The sequence below is a fragment of the Scyliorhinus canicula genome, chromosome 10 (genome assembly GCF_902713615.1).
Source record: "Scyliorhinus canicula chromosome 10, sScyCan1.1, whole genome shotgun sequence".
Taxonomy (NCBI): domain Eukaryota; kingdom Metazoa; phylum Chordata; class Chondrichthyes; order Carcharhiniformes; family Scyliorhinidae; genus Scyliorhinus; species Scyliorhinus canicula.
The window spans coordinates 146,062,853-146,089,129 of NC_052155.1; the positions used below are offsets into that span (position 1 = coordinate 146,062,853).

General features: G+C 45.7%; 1 protein-coding gene across 1 annotated transcript in view; it reads right to left on the reverse strand.

Moving 5' to 3' along the window:
* Positions 1-26,277, reverse strand: part of itga9 (integrin, alpha 9) — a 632,947-nt gene that overhangs the window by 20,807 nt on the left and 585,863 nt on the right. Inside the window, exon 27 of the mRNA XM_038809824.1 lies at positions 5,202-5,321. Coding sequence (XP_038665752.1) covers positions 5,202-5,321 — 120 coding nt within the window. The remainder of the gene's footprint in view (positions 1-5,201; positions 5,322-26,277) is intronic.

A 26,277-nucleotide genomic window follows, 5' to 3' on the forward strand; every position in this document is an offset into this window, starting at 1 on the left:
TTTTTCCATGTTATTAACGTACCTTCCTTGGCCATCATGTCCTAAGGTGGGGTTTGAACCGAGAGCATCTGGCTTAGAGGCAGGAACGGTACCCACTGCGCCACAAGACCTCCTCAGATCCCTTTGTAAATCAACATTTCCCAAATGCACAGTGGTTAGCACAGTTGCTTCACAGCTCCAGGGTCCCAGGTTCGATTCCCGGCTTGGGTCACTGTCTGTGCGGAGTCTGCACGTTCTCTTTGACTTTGTCTATATATATAGAACATAGAACGATACAGCGCAGTACAGGCCCTTCGGCCCTCGATGTTGCACCGACATGGAAAAAAACTAAAGGCCATCTAACCTACACTATGCCCTTATCATCCATATGCTTATCCAATAAACTTTTAAATGCCCTCAATGTTGGCGAGTTCACTACTGTTGCAGGTAGGGCATTCCACGGCCTCACCACTCTTTGCGTAAAAAACCCACCTCTGACCTCTGTCCTATATCTATTCCCCTCAATTTAAGCCTATGTCCCCTCGTGCTAGCCACCTCCATCCGCGGGAGAAGGCTCTCGCTGTCCACCCTATCTAACCCTCTGATCATTTTGTATGCCTCTATTAAGTCACCTCTTAACCTTCTTCTCTCTAACGAAAACAACCTCAAGTCCATCAGCCTTTCCTCATAAGATTTTCCCTCCATACCAGGCAAGTAGTACTACTTACTAAAGAGCAATATGTTTCTGGAACCTACCTCTTCATTCACCCGAGGAAGGAGCAGTGCTCAGAAAGCTAACAATTTGAAACAAACCTGTTGGACTTTAACCTAGTGTTGTAAGACTTCTTACAAAGCATATAGACATCCCTCAAATATTAGCCACTGCTAATATTTTGTCACGTCTTTTAATGAAGTGTCCCAATCTACCTTAGTCAACTCACACCTCAGACCTTTGTGGTTTCCTTTGTTTATATATACCACCCTCATTTCGGATTACGCCCATGCACTGACCTTTGTAGCCCCATGTCAACTTCATGCCAACCCATGCTACTCAACCCACTACCCTTTGTATTTGCATCTACCATGCTAACTCACCTCGTATGCGCCATGGGCAGATCTCAGAACCCATGTAGAGAGGAGATATCCAAGTGTCTATTGCAGACTTCATTAAATTGAAAAAAACACTTAGTCCTAAAACCCATTTATGATGTTTACATTCCTACAACAGAAAACCTTATAACAGCAAAATCCAACTTTTAAAGAGTGCATAACCATTTGTAACTGTCAATCGAACTGTGGAATGGCAGGCATCCTACTTAGATAGTGGATGATTGTGAAATCAGTCATGAAGCACGTATCCAGTATGGAAATCTTTAGGCTTGCGTCAATTGACAGATTGAAATAGCAAGCAATGATTTTTTTTATCAAACACTGCAGACCTTGGTTTACAAATATTTAAAGAGCAAGACTTTTGAATGCCTTGACGGCCTGACAGGTGCTTTCGACAATCCTGCTTGGCACTTTGGCAGGTCCTCTTGAAAGTTTTGATGGGTCGTAGTGACAGGTCCTTTGGCAATTTTGACAGTTGAATTTGATGGGTGGTATATCCACCTTCAGACATTTCAGTTTCCCCAGAACATTTTTATTAGTGATGGCCATGACACTCACCTCTGTCCCCTCATTCTCCAGAAGCTCTAGTGTCCCACTGATGTCTTCCACCGTGAAGACTGATGCAAAGTAACTATTCAGTTCCTTTGCCATTTCTTTGTTTCCTATTACTACTTCTCCAGCCTCATTTTCCAGTGGTCCAATATCTATTCTTGCCTCTCTCCTAACTTTTAGATATTGAATAAAGATGATTGCTGTCCTCTTTTATATTACTAGCCAGTTTACACTCATATTTCATATTATCCCCCTTATTGCTTTTATACTTGACCTCTGCTCGCTTTCAAAGGCTTCCCAATCCTCTGCCTTCCCACTAATCCTCGCCATCTTTTAGCTTTTTCTTTAACTTTTACGCTGTCTTGATTTCCCTTGGCAGCCATGGATGTCTCGTCCTCCCCTTAGCATGTTTCCTCCTCCTTGGGATAAATTTCTATTGTGCCTCCCGAATAACCCCTAAAAACTCCTGCCATAGCTGTTCCACTGTCTTTCCTGCTCGGCTCCTTTTCCAATCAACTCTGGCCAGCTCCTCCCTCATGTTTCTTGTTATCTTTATTTAATTTTAATACCATTACATCTGATTCCAGCTTCTCCCCCTCAAACTGAAGGGTACATTCTATCATATTGTGGTCACTGCTCCCCAAGGGTTCCTTCACCTTAAGTTTCCTAACCAAGTATGCCTCATTACACATCACCAAATCCAGAATTGCCTGTTCCCTAGTGGGCTCTGTCACAAGCTGCTCTAAAATACCATCTCTTAGATATTCCACAATTTCCTTTTCTTGGGATCCACGACCAACTTGATCTTCCCAATCCACCTGCATATTGAAGTCTGCCATGATTATTGTAATATTGCCTTTCTTATATGCCTTTCTTATCTCCAGATTTATTTTCTGCCCCACAACCTGACTACAGCTAGGAGGCCTGTACGTAACTCCCATTGGGGTCATTTTTCCTTTGTGATTCCTCACTCTATCCATACAGATTCTATGCCTTATGATCGTATATTTTTCTTGCTATCACTTTTAGTTCCTTCCTTAATAACAATGCAACCCACCCCCTCTGCCCATTTGCCCGTCCTTTCGAAAGGGCACTTTATCCTTGGATATTTAGATCCCCGCCCTGATCCCCTAGCAGCCATGTCTCTGTGATGCCCACAACATAGTAGCAGCCAATTTCAATGTGTGCAACAAGCTCATTTACCTTGTTCCGTATACTGCTAACATTTAGGTACAACACCCTCAGTCTTGCCTTGGCCACCTCCCTTCTCATATTTGTTGCCTTTTAGATTCCTGCCAGCTTCTATACTCTCTGTTCTATTAGGTGTTCTGGAAAGTTTACGAACCTCTCCTTAGCTCCTTTAACCAGTTTAAAGTCCTTGCCATTAACCTGCACTTCTACCTTCTCTTTAACTTTGATTTTCTAATTTTACATACAACTGCGCCCTTCCTCGTCCCCCCGCTATTTAGTTTAAAGCTCTATCTATAGCCCTTGTTATGTGATTCGCCAGCCATAGTATAATCACACTCAAACTATGGACCTGGAATCAACTTGCTATGACCATGTTTAGGTAAATGGTCAGTCGATAAGAGAGGATGATGTGATGAAACAACTAACTCTCTTTGTTAAGAAACTGTTTTTCTCCAAGTCAGAGAACAGAAGAATCCAGAAAGAACATCAAGCCCACCCAAGTTGTCAATCCACAAGTTCCATACACTACTGACTTTTATTGGACTTATTGGTATGCATGTGTGAACCCTTGATGAAGGCATGTGTGTGAGAGTGGAGCATTTATTTCTTTTTACTGAGATCAGTTATTAAGTACAATAGTACTACTCTTTAAAAACCTACAAGAAAACGTGTTTGTTTATTGTGGAGCCACAGCATGTGAACAGTTAAACATTCGCTGAATTGGCAAGTATATCCGTTTAAGAACTCTATTGCAGCCAAACAAGGAGTGGAAAAAGAGGGGAGCCAGTCCTCCTTGCTCCTCGACTGCCATTAACAGTGTCAGATAAAATGGCATGTCAGTCACAGCCATACAGTCAGTTTTACCTTTGCTGTTTTTAAATAAAGCAATTGAGAGTCTGCAGTTAAAAAGCATTGTTAATCTTTTGCACATGCAACTGACATTTCATAAGGTGCGAGGATAATGGCAGTGATCACCTCCTTTGAATTAGTTAACCCAACGCCCATGTCCCTGAACCTCGGCATACTTTCCTTTGTTAAAGATGCTGTATCAATTCAAGTCGTTGCTCTTGCTGCTTGATGCAGTATTGGCTGGGGAAAAGGAAACAGCGCCCCCTCTAAAGTGTGCCGGATCCACAGAGCTGACATTAGAACATAGAACAGTACAGCACAGAACAGGCCATTCTTGGCAATTCCAATTTGGAACAGTAAAGATATGCATTATTTAGTTCTTGAATTCAGTTTGCACCCTCAGTGTTTTGTCATTTACTAAAACCAACCTGAAGCTTCTAGAATCTTCATCAGATAAAAACCAAAATGTGTACTCTCTAAGTCAATCCACAAAAGTCCGAAACGTTTGCAGATATATGAACACTCTAGAAATTACAGTCAATAGATAGTGGCAGAAACTAAGAAACAAAACCATAGTTACGTCAAGAATGAATAGTGTCAACGAGAAATGAATTATACTCCAAATAGTGCAGTAGTTTCAACTCTTGCACATTTCCTTTATATCCTGAGAAAAGAGAATAGTGAATGAATGAGCACTGTAATAATTTACAAGAGCCAATGACGGTCCCCACAAGGAAGGTGCAAGTTGTCATAAGATGCACGATAGTCTAGATTCTTGCACATGTAAATTCAATGTAATTGTCCTCCTCAAGCTATAATTCTGATGTGTAATCCATTTCACATAAGGCTTGTGAAGTTATAATGGACTTGTCTCATGTGTGTACACTCCGTCGCCTGTTCGGATACACTGAGGGAGAATTCAGAATGGCCAATTCACCGAACAACCATTTCTTTTGGGACTTGTGGGAGGAAACCAGAGCGCCCGGAGGAAACCATGCAGACACGGGGAGAACGTGCAGACTCCGCACAAACAGTGATCCAAGCCGGGAATCGATCCCTGGTCCCTGGCACTGTGAAACAACAGTGCTAACCGCTGTGCTACCAAGCCGCCCAAATATGGCACTTTCCTCACAGCACCATCACCACAAGGTCTGCAGTGGATCAAGATGAAATCCCACCACCACCCCAGGCTAAGTAGGGATGGATATTAAATTGAACATTAGTAGTATCCTAATCCTGCGACTCAAAATAAATTACTAGTTCATTCTTCTTTCACACAGCATTTGAGTTGTTAAGGTGAGGCAGCAACCTCCCAGGTTGTTGGAATGGCCTATGTGGGCAGTGATCTGCGACATCCAAGTGTTTTCCATTCCATTAGTGCTAAATGTGTTAATATTGTCGGAAGTATTTGAACCACTGAATAGATAATGGTTTATCCACACTGGAAGGAAGAACAAAGGAAAATATCTGCTTCTGTAGAAAAATCTAAGACTGCTCTGAGAGATCGTAAACCAGTTTACCTTCCACAGCAAGATAGCGAGTAACAGGAAAATGAGGATTCCCACAAAAAGGCTGATGGCGATGATCCATCCCACAACGTAGCCACGCGGCTCCATATTGTGCAAGGCTTCAAACACCATCTAGACAAAAAGGAAAGCTGTGTTACACAATGGGATTCAGTGACCTTAATGGGAAAAACGCTAAGACATCACACACGGTGACAATAAATTTGTGAGACACCTCAATCTGACTGTGCTGGTGTGGAAACCGTAGACCAACTTTCAAAACTATCAGTCATGAAATCAATGTGCGACCTCCTCAGATTTTTTTAGCAGCTCAAATCATTCCTACTCTTGTGTGTTAACCATGTCACATGACGAACTTGTTGAGTCAGAAGGTAGCGGCTGCAAGTCCCACTTGAGCACGCTAATCAAGGCATTAGTGAGTGCTGCACTGTTAGAGGTGCTGCCTTTTGCAAGAGTTCTGAAACCAAGGGTGGACGGTAAAAAATCCCGTGCAGAAGGGCAGTGAAGCTGTCCCCTGTGTGTTGGCCAGCATTTATCCCTCTCAATACCACAAAAAATAGATTAACAGGTCATTATCAAATTAATTACCATGTTTCCTACATTACAGCAGGAACTATACTGTAAAACTGGCTGTAAAACTGTTTTGGAACTTTCAATTGAAATGCAAGTCCTAATTTTTCCAATCAATAATAAAAATGATACATTTTCTTGCAAAACAAATTACTGGGTGAGTAAATGGTTCAGCTACATTATTAGCATAGACAATCATTCTTGCAAATAAATATTCATTATCTGCAACATTTTGAGACTGGAGAGGGCACAGCAGTTCTGGGTCCCGTATCTAAGGAAGGATGTGCTGGCCTTGGAAAGGGTCCTGAGGAGGTTCACAAGAATGGAATGAAGAGCTTGTCGTATGAGGAACGGTTGAGGACTCTGGGTCTGTACTCGCTGGAGTTTAGAAGGATGAGGGGGGGATCTTATTGAAACTTTCAGGATACTGCGAGGCTTGGATAGAGTGGACATGGAGGGGATATTTCCACTTGTAGGAAAAACTAGAAACAGAGGACACAATCTCAGACTAAAGAGACGATCCTTTAAAACAGATGAGGAGGAGTTTCTTCAGCCAGAGGGTGGTGAATCTGTGGAACTCTTTGCCCCAGAAGGCAGTGGAAGCCAAATCACTGAGTGTCTTTAAGACAGAGATATATAGGTTCTTGATTAATAAGGGGATCAGGGGTTATGGGGTGAAGGCAGGAGAATGGGGATGAGAAAAATATCAGCCATGATTGAATGGCGGAGATGAATCGATGGGCCGAGTGGCCAAATTCTGATCCTATGTCTTATGGTCTTATAGAAGTGCCACAATTTGGCATGGGGGCACGAACAACTACACCAGTGTTCCTCAAAGTCGGGAGCGCGACCCACGGATGGGTCGTGGGCGGTTGTCGGCGGTGCTCCCGATCGGGCAAATTCCCACGCAGCAGCCAACTTTTCATAACGGCGGCTGCAAGCAGCCGCAAACATGTTAAAAAAAAATAATTTGGTCGCATTGCGCATGCGTGCACGATGATCGGCGCGCATGCGCATTCTGCGAACATGTTAAAAAAAAATTCGGCTGCATTGCGTATGCGCGGCGATAATCGGGCACGCATGCGCAGTGCGGCCTCTATTTTTTTTAAACGGTTGCAGCTTTTTGTTTTACAAGTTCTGTAGTGGTTTTTATTCATTTAATTTTTATTTTTTTCATTTATTTTATTCATTTTTTTTACAAGTTCGGCGGGGGAGGTTATTTGATAAAATTTTACAAGAAAAAAATTCAGAACTTTGGACAGATGGACATGGGTATCACTGACATTTATTACTTGATTTCCCTAATGTCTCTGATTGAATAGCTTGCTTGGCCACTTTACAGGAGTGTTAAGAGTCAACCTTAGTTGAAACCTGTCGTTACAAAAATGATGGGAAGAGTTGTTCCCTAAAGACATTTCCTGAACCAATTGGGCTCAGACAACAATTCTCTAGATACATTTCTCCGAGCAACAACACCCTTCATTCTTCGGTAGTCATCTTAAATGTATGATCTCCCGTTACCTTTCACAATTTCAAATTTTGAACATCTCCATTTAATCTCCTCTCACACTTTGTTCTAATAAAGGAGCCCCAATATTTCCACTCTCCTCAGAACTAAATGCCCTATCTCTGCTATCACCTTCGTCACTCAATCTCTGGATAATCATCTTTCTAAATAGAGATGTAAATAGCCAGAGGGATATACAATTGGCTATCTCAGAACAACAATCTATACAATTATTTGTATTCATTTAATGCTGTTTGACAACATACTTCAACATTCCATTCTGCGTCCTCCTTTCCCAGTGAGCGGATATGTGCTGGTAACAGTTAACCTTTGACTTCCAATTTCTACAGAGGATTTAGGCAGCTTCTTGCACATGCAAAGGTCACTCCTTACTGTTATCAGAGCTCTCAACATTGGGAATCTGTTAAGAGGCAATGGTTATGACCATCATGCATGACGCAGATTGTAATCTCATTTGAACATAAATATTTAAAATCGCACATTTCAGCACCCCAACCCCCAGAATGCTGAGTTTAACAACTTAGGTTTATATAGCACCTTTGAATGTAGCAAAAAACATTCCAAGTAATTTCACAGGAGCGTCATCATGCAATCTCGGACTACTGAGCCACACAGAGATATAAGGGCAGGTGACTAAAGGCGTTATCAAACTGGTAGCCTATAAGCAGCAACTTAAAGGAACAGAATGACGCAAATAGTCAGAAAGGTTAGGGAGGAAATTCTAGAGATGAAAAAAGCATGGGCTGGATTCTCTGTTTTGGAGACTAAGTTCCCATGCCGGCGTGAAAATTGAGGTCTTTTATGCCAGGAAAACTGACGTACAATGGCCACCGATTCTCCGTTTTGCTGGGGGTTAGCAGGGAGGCAGTGTAGAGCTCTCAGCTCTAGCTGCTGATATGGCCCCCAGCACCGCCGGTTCAGAGGCCGCGCATGCGCACAACGGCGGCCTGCAGCAGCCACTCCGTGCTCCATGGCGGATTCAGCCCGCGGACCTGGACAGACAAAATAGCGCCCCCTCTTCGGCTGCTCGTGTGCCCTGACGGCCCGCCCACAGTGCTCCCAGCACCGAATGAAGCCTCCCCTGCCCGCAGATCGGCCCTCTCTGACTGCGGCGGTCCTGGACTGAGTCCGCAGCCACCACGCCGAATACACGAACGGTGTCAGCACACTTAACTCATGCCATTGGGAACTGGGCCGGTCGTGGCCGGAGCATCGCGGGGCAGGCCTGAGGCAATGGCTTGGGGCCGTGGATAAGCGGTGCGGCATACTCCTGGAGTATGCCGTTTTTCAGGGGGCGGAGAATTCAAAAACCTGGTGCCGCTCCCGATTTTGTTACCAAAATGGATTCTCTGCCCCGTCGCCGAACGCTACTCGGCATCGGGGAGCAAAGAATCGAGCCCCAAGACCATCAATGGTGCAGTGATAAATATCAGGATAAGCCCCAGCAAGAAGTCAGAGTTGCAGAATCGTAGAGATCGCAGAAAGATGTAGAGCTGGAGGGGGTAATAAAAATGGAAGGTGGAAAGGTGATGGAGGGAATTAAGCACGGGGATGAGAGTTTTAAAAGTAAGGTGTTGCCATAAGAAGCATGGTTCAAGTCCCTTTGATGCATTATTAATGCCAACAATGTGTGCTCAGAAAGAGACACATTGGCCTTCTGGTCTCTACCTGATCGTTAATCATTTAAATTCAGTTTCACCTTTTCTCAATTATAGTACACATGCATCTGAGTCAGAGGGTTGCTCTATTCCAAAAATATGGGGAACAATTCTCCCCCCTTGGCATTGTGCCCGACACATCTGCCCCCATTCTCTGGAAATAGCGGGAGAGCCCCCAAATGGGTTATTGTACCCAATGCTGAATGGAGCACAATGCTTCCAGCCCTTGCCACTGGACGCAATCCGAATATTTTTGCATAAATGAATACTTAGCAAGAATCTCCTGACTTCCAGGGTTCACCACTCCCATCAGCGCAGCGTGAGGCTGGCGGGAATCACTATGATCACTCCCATCAACGGAAGACAGATGTGGTGAGCACGCCGGGGGACTTGGAGGCCATTAGATCTCCTTGTTGGTCGGGGACTGGGCAGGGCAGTGCCCTGGCACCCTGCAGTGCCGGGGCAAGTCCCAGGGTGCCACGGGCACTGCCAAGGGGCATGGCCTGAGGGGGGCATGGCCATTAAAGGGGGAGATTGAGGGGGGACTGAAAGGAGGGAGGCTTAAGCAACCTCATTACAGGGGGCTGAGGCGTTGGCATCAGCTATGAGAGGGGCGGGCCTGATGCCTGCGAGTGGAGTGAGGTCTCCATTGGTGAGAAGGGGGTTTGTCGGTTTTTCTGGAGATCGGGACACCCTTTAAGATCTCTTGAGGAGTTGGTCTGGCCAGCATTTTTCCACATCTCTTTCCCGGCAAGTGTCCTCCCCCCTCAGCGCCGCCCCCCCGAAATGTCACTTGGAAGAATTCCGTTCAAGAGCAAATGATCTAGGTTGACAGAGAATTGTTGCATTTAATGGAAAAGATTAAACTGGAGTCTTGTATTTCTCTCAGGTAAATGCAAAAGACCACATAGACTATTCAAAGAAGAACAGAGGAGTTATCCAGGTGTCCTAAGCAACAATCAACTCTCAACTAATTTAATTAAGATGGATAATTTAGGCTGTCATCTCATGTCATTATTGTGGGATATTCCTAAATGCACCAACTGACACTTTTTTCTATATGACAACAGTTTTCTCAGGATGTGGCGGGCAATGGCAAGAATGTGTTTATTGCCCATCACTAGTTGCCGTTAAAAGTTGGTGGTAGGTTACCACCTTGACAGTGAGTTCTTTCATCATGAGTGGCTTGCTCGGTAGCTTCAAAGGTTATTTAGAATCAAGCCATGAAGCATGGGATCAGTCAGACCTGAAGGTGATTGGTTAACCAGTGGGTTTTCACAATGATCCGGTAATTGTATTTGGTGTTGTTATCTCTTTGAGTTTGCCGCAAAGAGGAAAGGTATGGAGGTGCCACACTCTTTGATTCTTACAAACACAATGAGAGGTTTTATTCGGAGATGGTGCTCATATAATTGAAGATGGAGAACGGCTGCCCTTGCAAACACTCTGTTGATGTCACTACGGGTCACGCGATTCACCAGCAGGGTGGAATTCTCTAAGACATAGACCCCTCCCCTTTACTCTAGTTCAATGACAACGACTTAACATTTATACAATAGATGCACTTATGCATTATCCCGATACGTATGTACAACTCAATAACACTGGCTGGATTCTCTGTTATTGTGACTATGTCCCCACGCTGCCGTAAAAACTATGGGCGCGATTCTCCGCTCCCACGCGGCATCGGGAAGGCCGTTGTGAACTTGGCCGAGCTTCAAGACGGCGTCGGAGGCCGCTCCTCGCAGCCTATTCAACCCCCCCCCCTTCCCCAGGGGGCTAGGAGCAGCGTTGTGGGAAACTCGGCCGCCGGGCCTTGACGCTTGCGTCAAAGCAGCGCGCCGATAATGACGCGTCGGCGGCGCCTAAGTGACGTCAGTCGCGCATGCGCAGGTTGGCCGACTCCAACCCGCGCATGCGTGGTTGCCATCTTCCCCTCCGCTGCTCCGCAAGACATGGCGGCTTGATCTTGCGGGGCGGTGGAGGGGAAAGAGTAGGTCTCTTAGAGACACCGGCCCGCGATCGGTGCCCTCCCGAGCACGTCCGTGGTGATCGATCCCCTCTCCACCCCCCACAGGCCCCAAACTTACCTTTCGTGCTATGTTCATGCCGGCAGCGACCAGGTGTGGTTGCCGCCGGCGTGAACTGGTCGGGAACGTCAGGTCGCTCGGCCCATCCGGGCCGGAGAATCGCCGGTCGGCGTGAAAAACGGCGAGCGGCGATTCCGCGACACGCCATTTTGAGGGGGTGGCGGGAGAATCGCGGGGTGGCGCCACGGCGGCGTGTCGTGATTCGCCTGGCCCTCCCGCGATTCTCCCACCCGGCGTGGGGAGCGGAGAATAGCGCCCTATGACTTACACGCCAGAAAACCTGGTGTTATAAAGGGTCACATATTCCTAGCCCTGTAGGGGGCTAGCAGTGAGCTAGTGTAAAACTAGCAGCTTTTGCTGCAGATACAGGCCCCTGCACTTCTGGGTCAGAGGCTGCCAATGGCAGACTCAGACCGTGGAGCTGGACCCTAAACATCGTGCCCCCAATCGGCCGCGGGCCCGGCCCTGTCCGGCCGCCCAAAAATCGCCCGGCCACATATAAGGCCCTCCAATTGGCTTGTCCGTGGCCGCGGACTGAGTCTGCAGCCGCCACATTAGTATCCCGACCTGCAGGACCATGTCAGATCCACGCCGTCGGGACATCGACCGACCTTGAGTGGAGAATGGCGGGATGGGCCTCTAGCAATGGCCACAGGTAGGAGATATGCGGCGAGGCGTACTCTCTGAGTATGCTGCTTTTCGGGATCCAGAGAATTTTTTTCCCCAGAAATTTAGAGTACCCAATTCATTTTTTCCAATTAAGGGGCAATTTAGCATGGCCAATCCACCTACCTTGCACATCTTTGGGTTTCCCACGCAAACATGGGGAGAATGTGCAAACTCCAAACGGACAGTGACCCAGAGCCGGGATCGAACCTGGGACCTCGGCGTCGTGAGGCAGCAATGCTAACCACTGCACCACTGTGCTGCCCTGGGGCCCAGAGAATTGGGGAACCAGCACCAGTTCTGATTCCATCCGGGGAAACGGATTCTCTGCCCCTCCGCCAGCCACATTTTCGGCATCGGGGTGCGGAGAATCCAGCCCATAGTCTCTCAGGTGGAACATCTATTCCTTTTGGGTTGAATTTGACGTTGTGGAACCAGGCCACTCGAGAACGTGGAAGTGTCGTTTTTTCCTTCAGTAGGAGGTTACTCCAGTGTCCACCTATATAGATACTGGAAAGTCCGCAGAAACAGAATCTACACTTCTCTCAATGTTTGGTATCTGTTTCAAAGTTTCGAGGAAGTCCAATAAACAAGTCTTCAATTAGCAGCAGTGGCTAGTGATGTGCACAGGTTAAAAGTTGCTTTAAAATCTCCATATATTCTCACTGAGCCATCTCATTTCAATACAGGAATTGGGTGTTGCCCAATCACTTGTAGCAACTGGTCAATGACTCCTGTATGGACTAGTCTTTGTAGTTCTTCAACTTTTGGGCTGATGACGTATGGTAAGGTTCTAGTTTTGAAACACTTTGGTGTACTATTTGGTTTGATTTTTTTTTAAGTTGAGCTTCAGCTTTTGTCATTGAGCACAATGAGTCTTTAAACACCTTTGTATACTTCTCCAGAATTTGTTGTAGGTCACTATCTTCTTCCATTAGTTGATTCACTGCTGCCCAGTTGAGTTTGATCTTTCCCAACCATGCTCCAACAAATAAAGCAGGAAACATTCCACAATGTGAAGAGGCAAATTTTTGTTTGTTCATTTTTTTTCTACTTTTACCATAATGTATACTTTCAATGGTCCAACCTCTTCTATGTACATCCTTAGGATAACAGATGCTTCAATTTCTGATTACAATTTGTCTCAGGTATCAATGATATAGCTGCACTATTATCTACTTCCATTTTGACTTTATTATAGTCAAGTTTTGGGAATGCCCAGGAATGTTGTTGATTGCCCTATACCAACAAGACGCCTAGTTTCAACTTTTGAAGATGTTTGGGTATATTGTCCCTGAGTGGTATTGAATCTTGGCTACTAGCTTATAGATATGACTAGTCTGCTTAGATGTGTTTTTTTCTTGCTCATCCTTGGTGATGGTGATGTTTGCCTACCCGAGCATGCTATGTCAAATGGCCTTTCTTGCATTTGATTTGATTTGACTTGATTTATTGTCACATGTACGGAAGCACAGTGAAAAGTTTTTTTCTGCGGCCGAGGGAATGTACACAGTATGTACATAGTAGACAAAAGAATGATCAACAGAGAACATTGACAAATGGTACATCGCCAAACAGTGATTGGTTACAGTGTGGAACAAGGGGCCAAACAAAGCAAATACATGAGCAAGAGCAGCATAGGGCATCGTGAATAGTGTTCTTACAGAGAACAGATCAGTCCAAGGGGGTATCGTTGAGGAGTCTTGTAGCTGTGGGGAAGAAGCTGTTCCTATGTCTGAATGTGTGGGTCTTCAGACTTCTGTATCTTCTGCCTGATGGGAGGGTCTGGAAGAAGGCAATGCCTGGGTGGGAGGGGTCTCTGATAATGCTGTCTGCCTTCCGTAGGCAGCGGGCGGTGTATACAGAATCAATGTGGGGGTGGCAAGCTTGTGTGATGCGTTGGGCTGAGTTCACCACACTCTGCAGTTTCTTGCAATCTTGGTTCGAGCAGTTGCCATACCAAGCTGTGATGCAGCCGGATAGGATGCTCTCTATTACACCTCTGTAGAAGTTTGAGAGAGTTGATGCAGACATGCCAAATTTCTTCAGCTTCCGTAGGAACTAGAGATGTTTTTGGGCTTTCTTGACTGTTGCATCAAGTGAGTGGACCAGGACAGTCTGTAGGTGATGGTGACTCCCAGGAACTTAAAGCTATCGGCCATCTCCACGTCAGAGCCATTGATGCAGACGGGAGTGAGTGTCGTGCTACGCTTCCTGAAGTCGATGATCAGTTCCTTGGTCTTTCCAACATTTAGAAGAGGTTGTTTTCGGTATACCATTGAAGGAAATCAGCTATTTCCTTCAGGTAAAAGACCATTTTAACGTAAATATTAAAGCCCAATCTTAAAACCCATTTTAAAAGGGATTTCAGTATTAAACTTCAAGCAGAACCTCAGGCCATGACAAAACACATAGCTTGCAAGAACAGAGGTATAGATCTTGACATATCCACAAACTGGAGATAAATGCAATATTTGTACTGACATTATAAACTGACGATTGTTCTGATGAACAGAATTCAACATTAGTTTCATTTAAAGAAATAAGATGTACCAATAATCAGATCAAGGTCGAAATGAGCACCAAAGCAAAATGAATTCACCATTGTTCAGAATATGGATAAAATGAAAGTCAGCAGAAAACCAGTAAGGACCAGACTTGATTACAGCACAAATCGTATTCCAAAGCACATACAAAAATTCAAACATGAAACATTGAAGACTTATGTTGCACACTAAGGATTAACAATTAACCATCCAATCAAATGTATTTGAAACTCACCCAAACCAATCAGGACGACACAAAGGTAGAGACAGATGGCCTCAGACTGATGACATTTTCCTTAAACATGAGAGCCCGGACAGCCATTTTCTATCCAGATCAATCTATACTTTTACTTGACTATTCGCTATCCTTATTTTCATATTTCCCCTTCTAAAACTCTTGAAGTCTGCGCAAGCTGTCTTTGCCTGAAGCAAGAAACCATTTCTGTATTTTTGTTTGAAAGTTAAAATTGTTTTATATATTACTTCTCTATAAAAGTCTTTTGCTGGCAAGGCTTTATTGAGAATAGATTTAAGTTTCTCTCAATCCTCTCAAGGATGTGGGGGCTTTAGAGAGGGTGCATAAGAGATTTACCAGGATGTTACCTGGTATGGAGGGCATTAGCTATGAGGAGCAGTTGAATAAACTCGGTTTGTTCTCACTGGAACGACGGAGGTTGAGGGGCGACCTGATAGAGGTCTACAAAATTATGAGTGGCATAGACAGAGTGGATAGACAGAGGCTTTTCCCCAGGGTAGAGGGGTCAATTACTAGGGGGCATAGGTTTAAGGTGCGAGGGGCAAGGTTTAGAGGAGATGTATGAGGCAAGTCTTTTTTACACAGAGGGTAGTGGGTGCCTGGAACTCGCTGCCGGAGGAGGTGGTGGAAGCAGGGACGGTAGTGACATTTAAGGGGCATCTTGACAAACACATGAATAGGATGGGAATAGAGGGATACGGACCCAGGAAGTGTAGAAGATTTGAGTTTAGACGGGCAGCATGGTCAGCACGGTCTTGGAGGGCCGAAGGGCCTGTTCCTGTGCTGTACCTTTCTTTGTTCTTTGTAATTAGTAGATGGAATAAAAGATTCTTACTTCGCACCCGAGAAGTGTAACTCAAATTTTTTAAGAGTTTTAAAGTGTATGCGAGACTGCACTTGAACTACAAGGTAGATCTCTACAACCATGCAACCAAATGATTTATCTCCCTCCTGTAGTCTGATTCGTCGTTGTTTGAGATGCGGCCCACCACAGTCGTATCATCCGCAAACTTATAAATTGAGTTGGAGTTAAATATTGCCACACAGTCATGTGTGTATAGGGAATAGAGTAGAGGACTGAGCACACATCCATGCGGGGCCCCGGTGTTGAGGACTATTGTGGAGGGGGTGCTGTTGTCTATCCTGACAGATTGCGGTCTGTTGGTGAGGAAATCGAGGATCCAGCTGCACAGGGAGGGGTAAAGTCCAAGGTTGTGGCATTTGGTTATTAGTCTTGTTGGGATAATGGTGTTGAAGGCGGAGCTAAAGTCAATGAACAGCAGTCTTTCATAGGTGTCCTTGTTGTTGAGGTGTTCGAATGTTGATTGTAGATCCAGTGAGATAGCATCTGTTGTGGACCGGTTGTGGTGATAGGCAATCTGCAATGGATCAAGACCATCTGGGAGGCTGGCTTATTTTCTCTATTCCAGAATTCCCACATTGAGTGTCCAACCTTTGTACATCGATGGCACGGTTGCACCCTTGCAACGTTGTTTCTGATGGTCTCCATAGTGTGGATCTTCACTCCAGCCCCTATCTGTGACTATCCTTTTGTTTTTTTTAAATAATATTCTATTAAGGTACTGGAAAATTTTCATAACAGTCACAAAAACAATGACATCAACATGGTAGAATAAACATTTCCCCCCCAAGCCCAATCTTCACACACCTCAACCATTCAATAACAATCCCCCCCCCCCCCCCCCCCCCCCCCCCCGCAATACTGCATCTGCTGACATTTTCAATTTTCCCCGAGTAAGTCGACGAACGGCTGCCACCTCCGGGAGAACTCTAACATTGACCCTCTTAAGGCAAGACTGAGAAACCCAGCCATATCACTAACCCAGGTCTCTACATTCGGGGGCTACCAGTCCCTCCACATTAACACGAACCGTCTCTGGGCTACCAGGGAGGCAAAGGCCAGGACATTGGCCTCTTTCGCCCCCTGAACTCCCAGATATTCCGACACTCCAAAGATCGCTACCTCCGGACTCGGCACCACCCATGTTTTTAGCACCGTAGACATTGCCTGAGCAAAACCCTGCCAAAACCCTCTTAGCTTCGGGCATGCTCACAACATATGGACATGATTTGCTGGGCTTCCCACGCACCTCACACACCTATCCTCTACCCCGAAAAGGTGCTCATCCTAGCCACTGTCATGTGTGCCCGATGGCCTACCTTAAATTGTATCAGGCTTAGCCTGATGCAGGATGAGGAGGTATTAACTCTGCCTAGGGCATCCGCCCATAGACCCACCTCTATTTCTCCTCTTAGCTCATCCTCCCACTTGCCCTTAAACTCCTCCACCGGAGTTTCCTCCGCCTCCGAAATCTCCTGGTAAATATCCGATACCTTCCCCTCTCCCACCCAGGTACTGGAAACTACTCAATCCTGTATCCCTCGTGGCGGCAGCGGAGGAAAGGCCGGCACCTGTTTTCTCAGGAATTCGCGCCCCTGCAAATACCTAAACCCGTTCCCTGCTGGCAATTTAAATTTATCCTCCAAAGCTTTCAAGCTGGGAAAGCTCCCATCTATAAATAGATCCCCCATCCTTCCAATTCCTGCCCTCTGCCAACTCTGGAACCCGCCACCTAGCCAGCCCAGTACAAACCTGTGGTTGTTATAAATCAGGGTCCAAATCAATGCTCCCTCCACTCTCATATCTCCTCCACTGCCCCCAGATCCTCAGAGCCGCCATGACCACCAGACTTGTGGTACTCCCACTTGGGCCGGCGAGAACGGCAGAGATGCCGTTACAAATGCTTCCAAACTGGTGTCTTTACATGACGCCGCCTCCATCCACTCCCATGCCAACCACTCCCCCACTACCCACTTCCTAATCATGGCTATATTAGCCCAGTAGTAATTGCAGAAGTTCAGCAGCGCCAACCCACCCCCTGCACTCCAGCAACACTTTCTTCACTCGCGGGGTTTTACCCGCCCACACAAAGCCCGCAATAACCTTATTCACCCGCTTGAACAGGCCCTTGGGATGAAGATTGGGAGGCACAGAAAGACAAACAGAAATCTGGGGTGAACCGTCATTTTCACGATCTGTACCCTTCCCGCCAGTGACAGCGGGAGCATGTCCCATCTCTTAAAGTCCTCTTCCATTTGTTCTACCAACCGGGATAGGTTTAACTTGTGTCGTACCTCCCATTTCCGGGCCACCTGGATTTCCAGATATCGAAAGCTCTACCCCACCATTCTAAGTGGCAGCTCTTTCAGTCTCTCCTCCTGCCCTCTTGCCTGGATCGCAAACATCTCGCTTTTCCCCATGTTCAATTTATACCCTGAAAAATTGCCAAATTCCCCCAAGATTCGCATTACTTCTCCCATCCATAGTGGGCTGGATCTCGAATAACGACGAGTCAGAATTCAGGAGGTAGATAGAGAACCTTGTGAAGTGGTGTAGCGACAACAATCTCTCCCTCAATGCCAGCAAAACTAAAGAGCTGGTCATTGACTTCAGGAAGGAAAGTACTGTACACACACCTGTCAGCATCAACGGAGCCGAGGTGGAGATGGTTAGCAGTTTCAAATTCCTAGGGGTGCACATCGCCAAAAATTTGCCCTGGTCCACTCACGTCGACGCTATCACCAAGAAAGCACAACAGCGCCTATACTTCCTCAGGAAACTAAGGAAATTTGGCATGTCCACATTAACACTTACCAACTTTTACAGATGCACCATAGAAAGCATCCTATCGGGCTGCATCACAGTCTGGTATGGCAACTGCTCAGCCCAGGACCGCAAGAAACTTCAGAGAGTCATGAACACCGCCCAGTCCATCACACAAACCTGCCTCCCATCCATTGACTCCATCTACACCTCCCGCTGCCGGGGGAAAGCGAGCAGCATAATCAAGGATCCCTCCCACCCGGCTTACTCACTTTTCCAACATCTTCCATCGGGCAGGAGATACAGAAGTCTGAGAACACGCACAAACAGACTCAAAAACAGCTTCTTTCCCACTGTCACAAGACTCCTAAATGACCCTCTTATGAACTGACCTCATTAACACTACACCCTGTATGTTTCATCCGATGCCAGTGCTTATGTAGTTACACTGTACATATTGTGTTGCCCTATCATGTATTTTCTTTTATTCCCTTTTCTTCCCAAGCACTTAATGATCTGTGAGCTGCTCGCAGAAAAATACTTTTCACTGTACCTCGGCACACGTGACAATAAACAGATCCAATCCAATCCAAACCTATCCCCTCCAACGGGTCCGAAATGTACAAGTGCAGGTCACCCCCCCTGAACCAGCCCTTTCCAGTTCCTAGAGGCTCTTAATGCCATGGCCAATGGCTCTATGGCCAGAGCAAACAGCAATGGGGAGAGGGGGCACCCTTGCCTCGTCCCTCGGTGTAGTTCAAAATAACCCGACCTCAGCCGGCTCGTACGCACACTCGCTACTGGTGCTGATAGAGCACCCGCATCTAGTCAATAAAGCCCTCACCAAACCCAAACCGTCCCAGCACCGCCTACAAGTAATTCCACTCCACCCGATCAAAAGCCTTCTCCGCATCCATCGCTTCCACCACCTGTGTCTCCTCTCCTTCTGAGGGCATCATAAAAACATTTAGAAGCCGTTGAACATTGGCCCTGAATTGCCTGCCCTTAACAAATCCCGTCTGGTCTACTCCTATCACCCCCGGGACACAGTCCTCTGTCCTTGTGGCCAGTATCTTAGCCAGCAGTTTGGCATCCACGTTCAGTAGAGAAATGGCGCTGATTCTCCGCACCTCGGAGAATCACGCGCCAGCGTGGCGCGGTTGAGCCGATTCTCCGGCCCGGCGCGGGACTGGGAGTATCGCATCCGGGAGATATAACTGTAGGAGGGGTGAACAAATTACTGGTTGCAGGGACTCAAGTTATTTTGGGGAATGATTTGGCAGGATCAGAGGTAATGGGGATGTCCAAAGTATCTGCACTGCCTGTTCACAATCTAGCCGCAGAGTCCTTACAGAAAGAATATTCTGGAACGCTCCCAGATTGTACAGTGATGAGATCACAGGCACACAAACTCAAAGATCAATCATGATTGAAGGAACAGAAAGCTAGTTTGCAGTCTGCCACAAAAGGAGACAGTCCCAAGTACTACACCGTATGGTTTGGTAATGCTGAGAATGCCAGGAAGGACTTTGCTGATGAAGGCCAGCAACATAAAATGTGAGCACATAGTTGAACAGATACACATAGCTCACGAGGAAGTTAGTGTTCCAGTGGAATGTCAATCAACTTGTGAAATCCCTATTGGTTCTCAGTTACAGTTGGAACAGGAGTCTGAAGAAATTCTGTATCTCCTTCCAGATGAAACAAAACAACTAAGTGTTACTCGGCGAAATGGACAATTTATGTTCCAAGCTAGATACCAATCAAAATAAACTGAAGTGAATTAAATCAGATAAAACTGACTTAGGAAAACATATCCTTGAAATGGAAGTTGACCTGGATGAATTGCAGACCAGAAAGCAGTTTTTAGGAAAATAATTTGAATCAAGTCAAAGGAGCATTTCTGTTCAGGCAGAAAAGTTGACCGAGTTGGAAACAAAAAAAATAATGGGGTTATTCTGCAACTTAGCACTTCAGCTAAAACAGATTATGGGCAGGATTCTGCGGCCAAGTGCCGGCTCGAACAGAGAATCTGCGAGAGGTCGTGAAACAATCGACGCTAACCACTCACCAACTCCAGTAGCGGTGAGCACGGGCACCGACCAAAACTCTCACCTCCCGCTCCGAGGATGGCTAGAGAATGGCCTGGTCCCGGGCCGCACATGCGAACGGCTGACGATCTGCAATGTAGCGCCAGCCGTGCACTAACACGACCCGCGAACTGCGACCCCACAGCCCACCCCCGGCCACCCCCCACCAGTCCCCCCAGTCTCCCTGAAGCCCCCTGGCCCGCGGCATGGATCCCGGCCGAGTGTGGCGGCGCTGGACACAGTCCGCAGCTGCCACACCGGGTTCACGATTTCTGTGAGGACATGTGTCCCGCGCTGTTGGGAACTCGGCCCATCTGGGCCAGAGCATCGGGAGTGGGCCGGCTGATGAGGTGCCAACGGCATTGCGACTGTGCACGGCACGTTGATGCCATTTCGGAGGTGGCAGAGACTCGCAAACCAACATCAAACCGCCGCCGGCCCCGATTATGGCGCCAGAATCGCTTCGCCGCCCGATCACCGATTACAATATCGGAGTCGGGGACCGGAGAAACCCGCCCAATGAGTATGAACAAGCCAGTAAAAGGCGAGAGGTAAAAGTTCAAGGCCTTGAAGCTGAGAAAATCTATAATTCTAATATAATCTGGTGTTTGAAGCTGAAGTAAAGAAACTACCCAATCAGTTACAAGGTATTGTTGAACAAATGGAGAAAGTTTCCAAGAAAAAGGAAGATGTGATCCAGGAAGTCCAATATTTGGAGAAGAATTCTATTATGGACACAGAAGGACGAGAGGAATTTCAGCAGCAACTGAATCAGGTGAAGAAGGAAAACCTATCCAGAGCTGACTGAAGCCATGCAAAACAAACTGAACACAGTAGAACTTGAAAAGTTGAAACAACTCCAATCCTTGGGGGTCCTCTCAGTTGCGAAAAGGCCAAATTGCAGCAAGATTAAACTCCACCGAGGTAAAAACAACTGAAATGCAGCCTGCCATCGAGAAACTTAAAGTGCGCACTGAAGCAGATCAGAATAAAAGTCGCTATATGGCTGAAAATCTCAACACCAGTGAATGAAAAGCTGATTCCCTTCAAGACAGGATTGAGGCATTTGAACGGGAGCGTGGTATTATTATAACTGTAAGAACGACAAAGGTTAATGAAGTGTCGAGAGTAGCCACTGGAGGGAGCTACAGTTACAACTATATAAGGCAGTGATGCTGATCCTTGTGGGAGAGAGTGTGTGCAGGAGTTAGCTAGAGAGAGTCAGAAGTACAGATAGTGTGAGTGAGTGCAGATCATAGTTTATATCAGTGGTGAGATTAGCTGTAGTTGAGTGTAGTTTAAATGTTATTAATCAACTGTGTATTCTTTACGAGTACGTGTCGAATCCAAGTTAGTGGTGTTAATACATTTATAGCTTTGTTTAAATTTAAGCTATTTTGTGGTCTTTGTGATCACAACACCAACTATTCTGAAATAAGCAACACAAACAACACCACAGGGATCTGCAGACCTATGAAGAAAACACAGAGTAAATGTTAATGCAAGCTGAAACTGCAAAGGAGCAGGTTGAGACACTAAAGGAAGAAAAGGAAGCAATTAGTGAAAAACTAGAGCTCTTGACTCTGGATCTTAATTCCCCCTTCTCTGAGAAACATGCTTTAGAGAAACAATTGCAACAACATCAGGGAAAAGCTAAAAACTCTACTCCGATTTGTCAGGGAAATTCGAAACATCTGAATATTAAAAACTCAATGACCGAATGTATGAAAGTTCTGTCATTGAGCTGCAGTCTCGAATTAGCCGTTTAAAGGAACAAGTCAACATGTGCCATCAAAGAGTCGGAAAATTTGAGAGAAAATGAGTAAGAGTATTCAATCGAAACTCAAATTAAAAATGTGAAAAGATCCGGCGATCCAACCAAATTCATGAAACCGATAGGTTACAAGGTATTGCTGAACAAACGGAGCTACGATCTGCACATGCTATACAAAGTAAAGACCTTCAAGTAATTCAGCAGGAGGTGAACAAGCACGTCGAAGAGAAAGGGAAACTTCAGCACCATATTGCAGATCTGGAACAGTTGAAGAAAAAGGATTCCAGGAATTTGGGTCCACTTACGTATCGCAGTGGAGAATTTAAAGAGCGAAAGGAGAAACTTGCAGACGGCAGCAGCTGAATCTCAGCAAGCAGCACGAGATCTATCAGCTGGGCATAAGGTCATGCAGGAGTCGCAAGAAAATTCTGAGAAGCAACTGTAAAATTAACTATCAGTTTCTCAGTTGTGCACTTCTTCATAATGATGTGACAGAAAATAATCATAAAATGCAGGATGATTTCATGGACAGATTCTGAAAATGCAGCAGGACTTTGATGTAGAGGAGAATTTGTTTTCAGTGCCATTTGAAGAGTTAGAAAATCATGCAGAAAGCTTTAAGTTGCAGCCCAAAATCTCTCAGTCAGAAAAAGCACAAGTTAGAAAGGGTGTTGGGTACTTTCGGCATGAACTGCAGATCACTGATGAACTGAAGAAGGAAATAGATGATCATAAACAAAGACTTAGGTACACCCAATAAGGGCACCAAACTGTGCTTAAAGATTTAAAGGATCAGCATAAAAGTCAAGTACATTCATACCAAGAAAAATTGGCTGGAATGGAACAGCTTACTCTGCAGAAGACATGGAAATGAACCTAAAGGCTGTAAAAGAAGTAGTAAATATTGCCTTAAAGGATGCCGCCAGCAAGGCAGCTGAATTGCAGAAGTATTTTGCTAAGCTAAAAGGAGACAAGAACTGTCGAGAATGTATAGGTTTGCTCGAGTTTATTGTTCTGTTAATACGTGCTAAAAGTTTTGTAATAGTGTTAAGTTAAACAGATTCTTGTGTAAAATGAAAATGTCTCTTAAAGTTTAGATGCTTCATTTTTCTCTCAGAGGAGGTGATTAAAATGAATGTTTTTTTTTTGCCCAAGTAAAGTCAAACTGCCATGTATTTTGTCAACCATGTCTGGGAACAACTCAGAGAAAGGAAGGAACAGGAAAGATTAGGGAACAGGGTGTTCTTTCCAATTAATGCAATTAGTTTCCAGACTGTTGTAAGATAGGAAAATGGCTAGACACAGATGAGGTGTTGAAGAAACAAGAGAAAGAGAGAGGGAGGAGCAGCCAAACTCAGGAAACAGCTTAGCTAGAGATTAAATGCCGAAAGCAAATTTATGCAAAAGACCATTTTCTTTGCTGAACCGAAGACTACTCAAAGGTCCTGGCCACTTCGGCTGTAAGGTGCGGTAGTCACTGGCTACATTTGACCAATAGATTAATGGTTGTTATTTAGGAAATGGAGGGGTCTCAGTAGAGTTTAGGATTATGGGGAAAACAGATGCTTTTGCATTTCTAGTCTTTGAGGGCCGAAGTAGAAGATTATCATTTTGGTGTTGTATTTGGCAGGATTCTCCCGCCCCGCCCGCTGCAAGAACGTCACGGGCGAGCCGCTTACATGGAGAACTCCATTGACCTCGGCCGGGATTCTTTGGTTGCCGGGCAGATGCGGCCAGAGAATCTCGCCCATTATCTTTCTTATACTATTACACATTTATACATCGGGGGCATCTTGAAACCCATCGTACAAGGAACGCCCAGCTTCTGTCGCGACACGACGGACTTCTTACAGGACCCATGGACCAGTTGCACCAGGAACATTTCTCGTCACAATGGACATCTCAGCACTCTACACCACCATCCCCCATGACGACGGCATTGCTGCAACAGCTTCAGTACTCAACATCGACAACTGCCAATCTCCAGACGCAATTCTGCAACTCATCCACTTCATTCTCAATCACAGCGTCTTCACCTTCGACAACAAGTTCTTCATCCAGACACACGGAACAGCCATGGAGACCATCTCAATATGCCAACATCTTCATGCACAAGTTTGAACAAGACGTCCTCACTGCACAGGACCTTCAATCGATGTTACATACCAGATACATCAATGACATTATTTTCCTTTGGACTCACGGCGAAGAATCACTGAAACAACTACATGATGACATCAATAAGTTCCATCCCACCATCAGACTTGGACACACTCATCTCCATCAAGGACGATCACCTCAGCACTTCGCTTTACCGCAAGCCCACGGATAACCTCACGATGCTCCACTTCTCCAGCTTCCATCCCAAACACATTAAAGAAGCCATCCCCTATGGACAAGCCCTCCATGTACACAGGATCTGCTCAGATGAGGAGGAGCGTAACAAACATCTACAGTTGCTGAAGGATGCCCTCGTACGAATGGGATATGGTGCTCGACCCATCAATCGACAGTTCCAACGTGCCACAGCAAAAAAAAAACGCACCGACCTCTTCAGAAGACAAACAAGGGACAGAGTGCCCTTCATTATCCAGTACTTCCCCGGAGCAGAGAAACTACGACATCTTCTCCGCAGCCTTCAACATGTCATCGATGAAGATGAACATCTTACCAAGGTCATCCCCACACCCCCACTACTTTCCTTCAAACCACCGCACAACGTCAAACAATCCATTGTTTGCAGCAAACTACCCAGCCTTCAAAACAGCGACTACAACACCACATACCCTGCCATGGCAATCTCTGCAAGACGTGCCAGATCATCGACACTGGTACCACCATTACACGTGAGAACGCCACCCACCAGGTACGCGGTACATACTCATGCGACTCGGCCAACGTTGTCTACCGGAAAGACAACAGGAAAGGATGTCCCGAAGCGTGGTACATTGGCGAGACCATGCAGACGCTGTGACAACGGATGAACGGACATTGTGCGACAATCGGGAGGTTGTCACTCATTTGTGAGGTACTCACAAATGAGTACGGCCTCAACCGGGACCTTGGATTCATGTCGCATTACATTCACCCCCCACTCACTGTTTCTGCAGACTCACTAATACCCAAAAATATATACACCCTGCAAAACCAGTGTTTCCGATTGGAACACTCCTGTATTTAACAACAGTGGGCTTTCGTAACACAGAGCAGCATACCCTCGGTGCTGCACTGAAATGTCAGCCTTGAACGATATACAGTTGTTTCTGAGAACTTAAATATGCAATTTAGCCCTCCAAAAATGAATACTGACCAGAATTACAATACCAGATCTTAAAGAACATTGTTTTTTAACAGGATTAAAGCAAACTAAATGGATGGAGCAACAATAGAAAAGCACAGATAGTGCAAGACTTCCACCTCAGGAATATGCCATAACATCACAGTTTCAACTCTTCACCCTGGTTCTACATTTTGCCTGGTCCCAGCCTCCCTGCCTCCCAGCACCTGCCTTTTGGAAAGATATTTATGTGAGGCTTGTACAGAGGCACTGGTATGTGTGTTTATTATGTCTGGTGAGTGGGTGTTACTTTCAGTTGTTCAGATGTTGAACATTTTGAATGTATAAAAAAGAAGCAGATTGAAGTGGGTTGATGGCTGGTGATGACGAGGGGAGTGTTCAGGAACATGCTATAGAACCCTTCCCGGGACGAGTGCCCAGAATTACAGGGAACAAAATGTGAACACACAGGTGTAGGGCTTAAATTGCAGTCAGTGTAACAAGCGCAACTCGACCTGCGACAAAAGTCTCAAGGAAGGATGCAGCCTCCTGGGATCACAGCACCTGTACTGTGTTTTACAACTGTGCTAATAGCTGGAAGAACAGCCGCTAAGCCCTTTAGTCTGCTGCTGATCCAGCACATGTGCTCATTCGGATACACATAAAACATCAAAGGTATTGGTGTTTGCCAGCTTTGCTGCTAACAAACTTTGCTTGCTCAGCAAAAATGACCAGAAAGAGATTGTATAACCAAGAGTTCGGAAACAAAACGGATTTTTTTACATCAAATCCACATCAACTAAATTAGCGTAGAAGCAGGGTTGAGAGAATAATAAAAACGCAATCGCAAGGAAAACACATTTCCATGCACCATCCCAGCTGCCTTCACAAAAATATAATTTAACATAGCACCAAACAAACTGAGTTAGCACAAAATAGTGAATAATAGAACACTGGGGTCGATTCCAAGCCGGTAACCAAATGAGGTCA